This window comes from Prionailurus bengalensis, chromosome A3 (assembly GCF_016509475.1).
Source record: "Prionailurus bengalensis isolate Pbe53 chromosome A3, Fcat_Pben_1.1_paternal_pri, whole genome shotgun sequence".
In the NCBI taxonomy this organism is placed as follows: Eukaryota; Metazoa; Chordata; class Mammalia; order Carnivora; family Felidae; genus Prionailurus; species Prionailurus bengalensis.
In genome coordinates, this window is record NC_057354.1 from 87496468 (window position 1) to 87509221 (window position 12754).

Genomic DNA, 12754 nt, shown 5'->3' on the forward strand with positions numbered 1-12754 from the left:
AGACAAGTTAAGTTCTGCATGCCAGACCCCAGCCATGCTAGGAAGATAAGCTTGGGACAGAAACTTGGAGATGCATCAGCCAATGTCACCGGGTTCTCTGGGGCAGTCAGGCCCAGGTCCAAGGTCCTCTGGTTCAACCTCAGGGGCAGCAGCTTCTGAAATTGTACTTTTAGTGCCAAAGGAAAGGCTGAAGAGAATGGGGATGCACCGTGTTATGAGGGCCTTCGTTCAACTGGAGGACAGTCAGCCCAGCCTGTGCTGGTGCCTCCGTAAGGGGTGGCTTCATGGGCAGCCAAGGAGCTGGCTGAGGGCTCTGGTGGCAGAATGGCTTCTTCTCAGGCCATATGAGAATGGACTCATTTGTTTCTCAATGGGTGGGGCTCTGAGGCATCCTCTGTGGCTCACGGGAGGCAGCATGGACTTAGCTCCCCACAGCTCAAGAATCCAGCTTGGCCCGGACATCTTCCTGCCCTGGTCCCTCCTGTGGTTCCTCTGGAGGTGGAGAGGTATGCATCATCTCAGGGAGGGGGCTTTAGCCTCAGTGCCCATCTCTGGAAGGCCTGACCCATCTGAGGCTCCAAGCTAATGTCCTCCCAAATGTGGGTAGAGAAGTGACATTAATAAGAAACTACTCTACCCTAAATGACTCTGCTGAGGTGCGCACAAATAGTACAAAATCTATAAATTTTAAATAATTTCTCCATTGGTGCTAAATAACAAAATAAGAAGCGCGTTAGCTCAATGGATGGTCCTCCGAGTCAGTGGAAGAGAGATTTGAGTGGAGTCTTCAGAGTTCCTGGCTCGCATCCTAGCTCACCCATGGACTTACAGTGGGATGCATGCAGAACTTTGGCAGACTCAGTTTACCTACATCACTGACAAATCCTCTTCCTCTGAAGACCATTACGAGGACTGATGGATTAACATCCTCAAGAGTTTCGGGCCCCCTGATTAAAAAGACCTGCTCATGCATGATTACTACAGGTCCTGAATAACCTGCTCCTGGGCCTTCAGCACCTTCCAGATCAGACCGCCAGGAGGTTTAGTGAACACGTCGGTGCTCCAGCTTCCCAGTGGCCCTTCTTCCTACTCTGTTCATGCAACCTTGAGCTTCTGGAATGCCAACTGTTTACTAGAGGTCACTCTTGGTGGATTAGCCTGTGGTGACTGTCTCTTGTCTCACTACTTCCTGAAAAGGAACTTTAAATTTATAATGGGCTCTGCTGGTCAAAAGAGCATTTTAGAAAAATTTGTTGACGTGCAACTTTTCAGAACTCGTCTTGATAAAAGAGCTGTTGGCCTCCGTGAGCCCCAAGCTAGTAATGCTCAGATGAGGACTCCTGAGGTGCGGGTTTGGTTCCACATCGGGATGCCCGATATTCGTCGTGGGTGTCAGTGAAAATGTTCATGAAACATCAGACATCAAAGCTTAACGAAGATCACGGGATGTAAGAGCTAAAGAGTCCTGAGAGACCTGTAGGTTAAATCCCTAATTTCACCGATGGGAAAAGGAAGGGGACTTTCTCAAGGGAAAGAGAACAGACATCGGTTGTGTGTCTACAACCTGTGGTACACTGTACTAGGTACTTTATGTAGGTACTCATTCAATTTGCACATCTTTTAAATAAGAAAACGGATGCTCAGAGAGGTTAATTAACTTGCCAAAGGTCACACAGGCCAGTAAAGATAAAAGAGCTTCCTTTTGTAAAAATTTTTTAAAATGTTTATTTATTTTTATGAGAGAGAGACAGAGTGCATGTGAGGGAGGGGCAGAGAGAGAGAGACAGACAGACACACACACACACACACACACACACACACACACACACACACAGAATCCGAAGCAGTCTCCGGGCTCTGGAGCCCAACGTGGGGCTCAAACCCATGAGCCCTGAGATCATGGCTTGAGCTGAAGTTGGAAGCTTAACCGACTGAGCCACCCAGGTGCCCCAAAAGAGCTTCCTTCTGTGTAAAACATATCTCAGAATAAACTAAACTTGACTTGGTAGGATAAACGTCCTCTCTCTTTTCTCCCTCTTCCTGCTACACCCTCTAAGAACTTCTGCCCTGCCCTGGAGAAGGTGGTTGTTTTCTCCACCCAGTTGTGTCTCCCGAGGGAAAAAGGCCCCTCCCCGAGGCAGCCCCTTACCTGTCTCTGAGTGGCAGCAAGCAGTCCTTCCCTTCAGCAGGGCACTGGGCTTCTCGTGCCGGCAGATGAGGGCCTGGCACCACTCACAGTGTTTCCGGACCTGGCAGCAGCTGCAGACACAGAGAACACGGGCTGGGTGGGAGCCTGGCAGGAGTGCTCGGCTGGTGCAGTGTCTGCCTAAAGAGCCTGCTGGGCAGCTCTGGGCTCTGAACCGGCCTTCCTGTGGAGGCCTCTGGAGGGACAGACACACACAGCAGGCGGCCGAGTGTCTTGCAGGATGGTGTCTTTTGGGGGAAGAGGCCAGCTAACAAGAGCACCTGTTGGTCACTTCAAGGAACCGCCTCTGTTTGCACAGCTCTGCTCTGGGCTTTCAGGGCAACCTGACCACCCACCCGGTTGCTCTGTCCATAAAGCAGCAGTTGGGTGACTCCCTAAATGTAGTAATGGCCTCAGCACTGCTGTCAGGACTGGGACAAAGCAGCCACTTCAGGCTGGCAGGGCTGTGAGGGCTTGGGGAGGGGAATCGTCCATCAGTATTGCCAGCAGCATGGCTGAACTGACCCGTGGAAAGAATGAAAGAATGAGTCATGAGTCTCTGTGGTTTTGAATCTCTCTCTGAGGACTAATACTCTCTAGTTTTGGCAAACCCAACCTCTTGGTGAACCTCTGTCACCCAGAGTCCTGAAGCATCAGAGTTATGAATGCTCCTGCCTTCTTCTGTGGGCAGGAATGAACAGTTTGCAGAGTTAGCATGAAAAAAGAGTCAGGGAGCCCAAAAGGAGGGCAGAGAAGCAAGCATGGAGTAAGACATTGATTACCTAGAGACACTTAGAGCTGTGTCCTGTGGGATACTGCAGAGGACTTTGTTTCTACTCATTCTAACCTTGACATGGGCATAATCCATGCATCCACCCACCGGGGCTGGGCAGGGTCTCCTGGTGGACATGGGCCCGGAGTCAAGTGAGAAAACGAGCCCGTGTTGCTGTGCTTCCCTCTTGGTACCTGGTGGCATCTCATGACCTCTACCCTAGGCCCTCTTTCCTGGTGCTGTCCTGGGAAGGCTACCAGGGCCCCCAAATCTTTGGGCAGCAGAGCCGAGAAGGAGCTCAAGACCTTTCCGCCCAACATACTTCTGTCACGGTGGTCAGAGCAGTCCGTCTCGGCATGGCGCCCTCCTGATCGTAGAGTCCAAGATCGGGAAGGATCTAGAGGATCTGATTACAGATCTACCAGAGACTGTTCTTTTGCAGTCAGCTAGCAGTGGGCTTACTCCAGTCACTGCCTAACAAGGAGCATCCATCCCAGGGCAGTGAGACCAAGGCCTCCGGGTCCCTCTGGCATGAGATAAGCTGGTCCCAACCAACTATGCACCTCAGGAGGGCCCCATGCCTAGGCAACCAGCAGCCTGGTTGGGGTGAGGGCTTGGTTTCTGGCTCAGGGATTCTTTTTTAAAATGTTTATTTATTTTGAGAAAGGCAGGGGAAGAGGGAGAGAAGAAAAGAGGGGGAGGGAGAGGGAGAGGGAGAGGCAGAGCGAGGGAATCCCAAGCAGGCTCCACACTGAGTGTGGAGCCCAATGCAGGGTTCAACCTCACAACCATCATGACCTGAGCCGAAATCAAGAGTCACTTAACTGACTGAGCTACCCAAGCGCCCCTGGCTCAGGGATTCCGACCTTGGTCTTTGGCAAGGATAGGCTGGGAAAAGACAGAAGAGAGGAGGGACTGGCTGCCTCCTTGAGAATGAGACAGGCTGCCCAGGAATCCTAAATTGTCCCTGTCTTCAGAGAATCTGGCAAAATTGCTTTTAAATCCCTTTGAAGAAGCTCACGGAGGCACCAAATCTTGTTCCTAAGACTCTGGAACCCTCCTGGCCATAGAAATAGGACTATGGAAATGATGGGTGTGCACACAGCTAGTCATGAGAACTGTCATTGTGAGTGGCAGAGCCTGGGCTACGCCCCAGTCTCAACCAGAGCTGTCTGCCTACCACCTTTTCCAAGGCAGGCGAGAGTGGAACAGACACTGCTTGAAGTGGAAGGAAAGGCCAGCTCAATTGAACCTCATCCCTCACCACTTAATGCTGGCTTGGGCCAGGAGAAGGATGTGAAACTATGGCTCTGAGGGGCACTCCATTCACTGCCAGAACCAGGTTGCCCCAACAGCAACAAACCAATAAATAAACAGGACAGAGACTCATAATTATCTGTCCAAATTCCGGACAACCTTAGAGGGCTGAAGTCTGGCTTCCTTCATTAACACACAGCCGCTTACTCCAGCCTTTGCCGGAATGGCCCATCCACTAGTCTCTGCCATGAGTTAATCCACACCGAGCTGACTGGTAGCCTTTAGTTATTCTGTGGATTCCTTGTGCATATCCAATTAGATATAAATTCTCAGAGGACTTGCTCTGTGAATTAGAGGTCTCTAGATATTTCCAGGGAATAAATCTGGCCAGGGCCTGCGAATACAGGACTTGGGTGTCTGGCTTTGTGGAGCAGTCCCGTTGGGAGATACAGGCAAGCAAGTAGGCCCAAGAAAAGGGTGTCTACTGGCTCAGGAAGATGTTCTGGAAGAAGCAGGGCAGAAACTGAGTTTTGGAAGCTGAGGAGGGGCAGAGACATGGAGAAGGGCTGTCACCAGCCTGTCAAAATAACAACCAAGACCTTTGACGTGGCTTTGGGATTTGCAAAGTGACTTTGGCGGAGAGGAAGCACCTCTGCCACTTGCTAAATGAGGCTGAGAGCCATTTCTAGTTCCTCTGGAACACCTGCACGTTGCTATCACAACTCTGAAGGCTCCAAACCCAACAGCAGGAGAGAGCACGTGCCTTTGCTTCTATGCCAGCTTCCAGCAATGTGCAGACTCACTGCTGGGGGACCTTCCCAGGATGTGTGTCCTTCACACAGCCTGGCTGTTACCCGAGTTCCTCTTGGCTTTGCTGACACCAGTCAGACACCACAGAATAAACCATGCCGAGGTGGCCCTGTTATCCGGGCATGCCGCAAATGTCCCGGAGAGGGCCTCGAACTTAGGGGCAGCAAATACTTACTGTATCAGCACACATGCGATGATGAGGACAGCCAGGGCCACGATGGAGACCACCACCAAGGCGGTGATGGCTTGCTTCTTCTGGCTGGCGGCCACCACAGCCAGGAGGTCGGCATGCTCACAGCGTGCACCAACATACCCAGAATGGCAGCTGGGGAAGAAAGGAATGTCAGCATGCTCTTCTGATGGAAGGTCTTGTTCCCCCATCTTCCCCTAGGAAGGCTGGGCCAGAGGGACCCAAAGCCCTAGGAAAAGCCCAAAGGGGCCCCTCCAGCCTCTGCTATTGGATGCAAAGGGATCAGCAAACTCCCTGCCATTTCCCTGAATGGGCACCTCTTCCTTGGAGAATGAGGAGTAACTAATCGGCTTGCTCATCTGTGGAAGCATTCATTATTATTGTTACCATGTCAGATGGTGGGCATAGAGAAGGCAGCAAACGTGTTCAGGACACGAAGTTCATTTTGGCAGTTCATAAAAATCCAGGTTATTTTTAAACTAAGTGTGTGTATTCAGAATTCGATGGTGAGAGAGAGAACACACGCTAACCCAGAGGGAGACACAGGCTGTGGTTTGCTTTTTTATCCTCTTCATCACATTTAATTAGCCCTGCAAGCATTTACCCAGTGCCCGGCACACGGGGTGGGGGTGGGGGCGTACTCAAGTAGGGGCCGGTGCCACTCTCTGGGAAATGCAGGACTTGAGAAGCCACTAGTCTGCTTCTCATTTCCAACACCACCTGGCCTCATTCCACTGGAGGAGGATCAGTAAAGGGCACAAAAGAGGCCATGCTCTTGAACGTGCACATGGCCTGTGAAGGGCAATACTGACACAAGGGGATATTATTACTGGTGTTGCTAGTATCCAAGGGCTCTTTCGCTTCTGTAACAGCCTCCTCCTGTGTGCAGAAGGCTGTTGCTACTCCTTCCATATATATAACTCTTGCTTATGCTAACCTCCCCACCCCCTCAATCCTGGGGCAGCCACAAGTGGTTCTTGGAGGACGAACCCTCAGGAAAGGTTCTAGTCATAAGGAAAGGATGCTCATTTTCTGATGAAGGCATTTTTCCCCCCTCCAAGCATAGGGTTCTTCTCAACAGAAGATACTTTGCTTAGGTACAGGTCCCTTTGTTCGGGTGATTTTGTTATTATAAAGAAAATGGTTGATCACCATCGTCTTCTCAGGTGGGGAAGTTTCCTTCCCACAGGGGACTTCCCCAAGAGTAGCCCTGCACCAAACATCACACACTGGATTTAAAGTTTTGTTTTGGTTTCCCCCCCAGCCATGGCAATGATAGCTGTAAATTTTTTTTTTTTTTTCCCAAGAGTCTACCTTTTGATGAAGTAGTCAGTCTCTCTCCTTCACTTTTAGATTTAAAGGCCTTTGAAGAACAAGGAGAAATAAAAGGGGATTAAGGGTTCTGGTTGCCTGCTATTGTGCCCAGGGCCAGCCCCAGGGGTGTTACATTTGTGGTTCCCCTACACCTGGACTCCTGGGCCACCAGACCCCAGATGCCAGAGGGATCCTTGGGGCCACAGGATAAACACAGTATCTTTTTCTGGAACACAGGTTTTGCTCAATGTTAACAAAAATGTAACAATTTTCATGTTAAAGGAACAGGTAGTGTAGAGTTTAAGATTTGTGCCAAACAGGAGATGCTGCGAAAATTGTTGGTTAAGGCTTCACCCTGAACTACCACAGCATAGAAGCTTGTCTCTAGCACTGCTTAATGGAAAAGTCTTTTGTGGGGGCTCTTTGTCCCATAGCCCACTTGTTATATACCTTTCTTAAAGGGTTTTTTTTTTTTTCAGTTTGAATTCAGGCCCTTGCTTTTCTGTTAAGGGTTATTGTACATTTCACCTACGTTTTCCCATTTAATCCTTGCACAGAAAAGTCAAAGTCATTTGCCTGTGTCACACTGCTAGACAAGAGAGAGAAATTCACACCCAGGTCTGTTTAGCCCAGAGTCTGGATTCTTGCTCATTCATCAGGCTGCTTCCCCCCACATACTCAAAAGGGATTGGGGTAAGAATGCCACAGGTTAAGCTCTTGATCAAACGTGCCTTTTGGTTTAGGCTCCAATCTTGAAAAGGTAAAAGAGATTTGAAGTTTTCGGTTCAACAAAGGTGCAAGTAAAGAAGCTGAGGAGGGCCAACTAGGACACAGGGCACCATGTAGGGTTCTCTACAGACCCGAGGACAAGAGAGCAGCCTCCAGATGCAGGAGGGACAAAGTTGTAGAGGGGGGTCTCTAGCAAGACTTTCCTTAAAAAGGATCTAGATCACAGGACTCTTGACTGTCCCAGACCTGGGCTGAGGGAGGAGACTGAGGGCCTGTGGGCCAGGGACAGGTTTTTGTTTGGTTTTAATAACAAAATTATGTGAAGGTCAAAATCAAGAAACAGCTCAACCTGTGGGCTGTGGAGAAAACAAAGGCACTGGCCCCTTCCCACTGGGGGAAGCAGACAGTGGACTGGACCGGAGGCTGATGGGCTAAGCAACAGTGGAGGTGCCGCATAGATCAAAGCTGTCAGCATCCGGAGAGAACCCTGTATGGGGTCCCTGTTCCAGCCTGATCTTCAGTTTTCACCCTGCACCCAGATGGCTCCCTGTGGACTTCCACTTTTTGGTATTTGACACCCCCTCTCTGCAGGGCCTGAATCCTCTCCACTTTATCTCCCATAACCTAGGTTCCAGCCGACCCAAGATGCGCCCCCCCCCCCCCAGCCCAGTGTCAAATAAACCAGTGCCGGGCATATAGGCACATGGACATACCTGCCTGATCTATGCATGATCACCTACCACTCTCCACTTGCCCATCTCACCTCCTGCCACCTTCTCTGACTGGAATGTTATTCCTCACTCTCCCCATCAGACTCGGTCTCAAAGATCACATTCTCCGAAAAGGTAATTTACAGACTCATTCCTTCACCCAGTCACCCATACATCCGTTTGCCTTATCTCTTTGCATGGATCTAACTTCGCCTCTTCTGAACGCCGTCAGAATCACTGCCCTCCCCACCAGCCTCACTTCAGGTCAGTCTCTGTGCTCCTTCGGGCAAGACCCAGGTCTACAAAGACTGGTGAACCACTGAACAGGAGGGGGCTGAGGAGGTTGGGCCTTGGGGTCAACTGTTACATTCCTCCTTGGGACTTGCAGCCGAGCCAATGGGACGTCTACAGACAGGTGTTTATGCTGCTTCCTCCCAGGGCAGTGCAGTGAGGATCTGTGTAACTATCTGTGAGAGGTCCAGGCTAAGCACGCCTATTTCCGAAATAGTCCTACTCTGACCTGCAGGCCCTTGGGAGAGAAGGATTCTAACACCTTCACAACCACTTGGTTCTGCAAACCTTACGGATTAACACATCAATGCTGGGGACTCCAAGAAAACCTGTTTAAATAAACGAGCGGCAGCCAAGCGCTAATTACAACACACACCATTTATTGCAGGCACAGTGCCAAACTTCCATATGAATCCATCTCTCTTATTCCCAACAATCACAGCTGCATGTGAGGTCAGCGTTGCTAGTTACCTTCTTTACAGATGAGGAAACAGGGGCTTCTGGGTTTAAAAACTAACAATCTCAACCACGAAGGCTACCTTTCTAGGGTAATGCAGACTGGTCTGGAAGATACTCTGGGACAGTGATTTCGTGACAAGCTCACAAACCTCACTGCAAAAAGGCCAGGTTGCTCACTCCCCTGTAAAGAGGGCTCCTTGCTGTGGTGTGGCAAGGTGCCAAGATGCCCCCAGACGGTGTCGTCTTAACTCACTAAGAAAGGTAACTCTTTGGAACATTTCCCATTTGTGTGCTGGGCCCTTCACAACCAGCCCTGCCTCAAAAACACCCCTGGCAGGGGTCCTAGCCCACCGGGAAACTCTTCATGCCAACAGGAATGCCCCAGTCACCTAGTGTCACGGCTGCAAACACTCACATTTCAGTCTCATTGAATTAGGGAGCCCAATGTGCCTATGAACGAAAACTTCTCCAGCGAGGCACAGGAGGCACACGGGTTGCTGCCTAACAGGCGAGACTCTAGGTCATGGCCTAGGTGAGCTCTGAGAATAGCAGATCTTAGCCCCAGGCAGCACGACTGCAGCTGGGAGGCAGAATAACCTGTGGTTCAGATCCTTGGGCTTTACCCAAGATCAGAATTTCTCTGAAAATGGGTGTTTTGAAGAAAAGGCCAAAGGTAATTCTGATGAAGCCAGAGTTGAGAGCCACCATGAAGGTTTTATTAGTGACATCGACTTTGGCCACCCACTGGAATTGCCTGGGGAACTTGAAAAAATCCTGATGTCCAGGCCACACCCTAGACCAACTGTATCAAAATCTCTGGGAGTAAGGCCTGAGTATTAGTATTTTTTTTTTTAATTTTTTTTTCAACGTTTATTTATTTTTGGGACAGAGAGAGACAGAGCATGAACAGGGGAGGGGCAGAGAGAGAGGGAGACACAGAATCGGAAACAGGCTCCAGGCTCTGAGCCATCAGCCCAGAGCCTGACGCGGGGCTCGAACTCCCGGACCGCGAGATCGTGACCTGGCTGAAGTCAGACGCTTAATCGACTGCGCCACCCAGGCGCCCCAAGTATTAGTATTTTTAAAGCTCCTCGATGATTCCCCTGGGCAGCTAAAGTTGAGAGCCACAATTGAGAATTTTTGGCCTTGAGATTGCGGGAGGTTCTTTCTCCTCCCCAGTCGTTGGTAGTAATGGGGATGCTTCACAGTTGCTTTTTATAAGGTGGGGAAAAAGAAAAGGTTTGGTGACATACCTTTTTTTTTTTTTTTTTAACTTCCCAAGCTTCTACTGATACCCGACTTAATTATGCCCATTATTTTAGGTACAAGTCACATAAGGAGGGGAAGAGTCATCTCACCTGGTTGCAAATGAATCATGCTTGACTCAGTTAAGGTCCTGTACTTTACCTCAAGTAGGCCTTGGTTCCCACCTGACTACACAGTACAATCACCAGGGAAGATTTGGAAAATGCCAAGGCCAAGGTCACACCCCCAGAAATGCCCATCCAAGTGGAGTGGGCACCCAGGTGATTCGAATGTGCATCCAGGCCTGAGAACCACTGAGGTAGAACTATTATTTAAGTACACAATCAAGAACCAACAACTCAAAACCTACTATTTCTAAGTCTCCTTTGTCCTTGCCTCCTTCTGGGCATTGCCCCAGGATGGTGGCTATAAAATGGGCCCCCTCCTATCAGGCGCAGGAGAAATGGGAGATGCTGTCCCCCTGTTTAAGAAAGGAATCTGAATAAAATAGGAGTCATTTTATCACAAGGGTGGAATGGAAAATGTGTAAGACTGAACACGTCCTTACATCATTTGACCGATTTCATCTGTCTAGAGTAGGTTCTGCCAAACTCAAGATTGTGGAATGCTGTTTTGTCTTCATAATTCTGAAATGAGGCTCTGGGATCCCATTCAGGCTATTTCCCCCAAATAAGAACCCAAATGAAAGAAGTATACAAGAAAGAAAGAGTGCCACATAGAAGGGAAAAGGAGCCATTGTGGCTGGAGAAAAAGGCAATGTGCTCCAGCCAGGTGGATCCCCAAGGCCTTTTCATTTTGGTTACTAAGTCAAGAATGCTTTGGTACTTTTCACAGGAGCAAATTGTGGCTGTGGGCCTCTCCGTCTGAACAAGAAGAATGACATTATCCATGATACGCCTTTCTTTCTCCTGTGCTGCGGGCTTTAAGGCCTTCTGGTCCCCACGAGTTGCTAAGTTTTCCCCCTAAGTTCCTGTTTTGCCTGGTTCACAGGGCCCTTTTACAATTTTCAAAAAAATATAATAATGCATATAGAGTTATGCTCTTAAATTTTTCTTAAAAAAATTTCTCCAACTAGAAAAGGAATGTGTCTACGCAAATTGGAAAGCACATAAATAACAAAGCAGAAAAGTAAAAGCTCACATTGTTGCCCACCTCCCCAAATTGCAAACTGACATGTTTCTTTTTGAACTATTTCTCTGTACTTTTAAACACAGTTTTGGGGTTTTTTGTGTTTTGTTTGTTTTACAATTTTGTGTCAGTATCTCATCTCCTATCTCCTTACTATTTTGCTGTCATAAGAGAATTGCAAGTCATTTCAAATGTTGTGCAGTAATATACGTGCACAGTTCGCTTCACCAAACCCTTACCATTTAGGCAGTCTCCAATTATGATAGCATAAATACTGTCAGGTGATTACCTTAAGGTACACACTTTGTTTGCATTTGAGATTGTTTCCTCAGGATAGGGTCCCACGCGAGGGCACAACATGGTACAGACTTTGGAGCCAAATTTTCCTGGGTTCAAATCTCAACCCCCACTTGAATGCCTGTGTGACCCTCAGCAAATTACTTAGCCTCTCTGTGCCACTGATTCTGCATCTTTAAAATAGGATAGTAAAACTTACGGAGTTGTTATAAGCACTTCACAAGATTGTGACGTGTCTGACACAAGTGCTGTGTAAGTGCTAAAAATGTAAATAAAAGGATGGCAGCATTTTTAATGCTCTTGAGAGACATTGTCTTTATAAACAATGATGTATTCTCTGGCGGGAGGCTAGTCCTCTGTCTTTTAGCCAAGTCTTTTGGCATAGGTCCTAAGATATGGTCTTCAATATGGGGGCCAAGGACCAAAGTGATTAAGGACCAAGGACCATGCTTTTAAAAATACGTTTACACTAACTTGCCTTTAACATGGACAAGTTCCATAGGGCTGGGGTAGGAGTGGGGGACCTGAGCACAAAGACACCTGTGTTCTGCTTACCCACTGTTGGCCTCTTAAGAAGTGGATTCGCAAAGTCCTATAGCTTCTCTGCCTCAAGGGCTGGGGAGTAGGGGTCTGGATAGGGTAAGGGCTCGCTCTCTGCAGCTCTGATCCCAGGGCCTCATGGACAGCATGGGTTCCATGGTCTACCCGCCTTCCATGGCTCCTTTTGGCAGGACCCTATAGCATCTTCCAGCTGCGGCAACGGTAACAATGCCTGGTAACAGAGCCCTTATGCTCTGCGGGGAACCAGGCTTGGATGTTCTCCACTGCTATCTAATAGGACTCCTGCAACGATGGAAACAGTCCATATCTGTGCTGGCAAACACAGTAGCCACTAGGCCTGCAGGTGCTGAGTATTTGAAGTGTGGCTAGTGAGCCTTGGAAACTACATTTTAATTGAGTGAATTAATTTAAATTGCTCCGGGTGTCTAGAGGCTCTCATCCGGGACAGCAATAGCTATACACACATATGGTCACTGGGTCCTCACCACAATCCTGCGAAATATTAACATCCCCATTTTATACACAAAGAGACTGAGGATTAATGGGGCTAAGTCACTTGCGTAAGAGACTCAGGTCTGACCTCCAAATCCATGCCTTTAACTGCTGCGTTATCCTGCCTAGCGTGCGACTCTCAGTGTCTGCTTCTGGTGTGGGGAGAGAGAGAATGAGGACGTGCGCTTTCTCCAGACATATGGATGGAATGATATCATAACTAGTTTCTTGTTCAAAGTAAGCTCTACACCCAACGTGAGGCCTGAATCCATGACTCTGAGATCAAGAGTCAC

General features: G+C 48.8%; 1 protein-coding gene across 2 annotated transcripts in view; it reads right to left on the minus strand.

Moving 5' to 3' along the window:
* The window catches only part of TGFA (transforming growth factor alpha), a 110247-nt gene that overhangs the window by 4013 nt on the left and 93480 nt on the right, over positions 1-12754 (minus strand). For both annotated transcript variants that reach the window (XM_043603606.1, XM_043603605.1), the window contains exons 4-5: positions 5200-5349; positions 2150-2259 (exon numbers count right to left, since the gene is read on the minus strand). In XM_043603606.1, coding sequence (XP_043459541.1) covers positions 2150-2259; positions 5200-5349 — 260 coding nt within the window. The remainder of the gene's footprint in view (positions 1-2149; positions 2260-5199; positions 5350-12754) is intronic.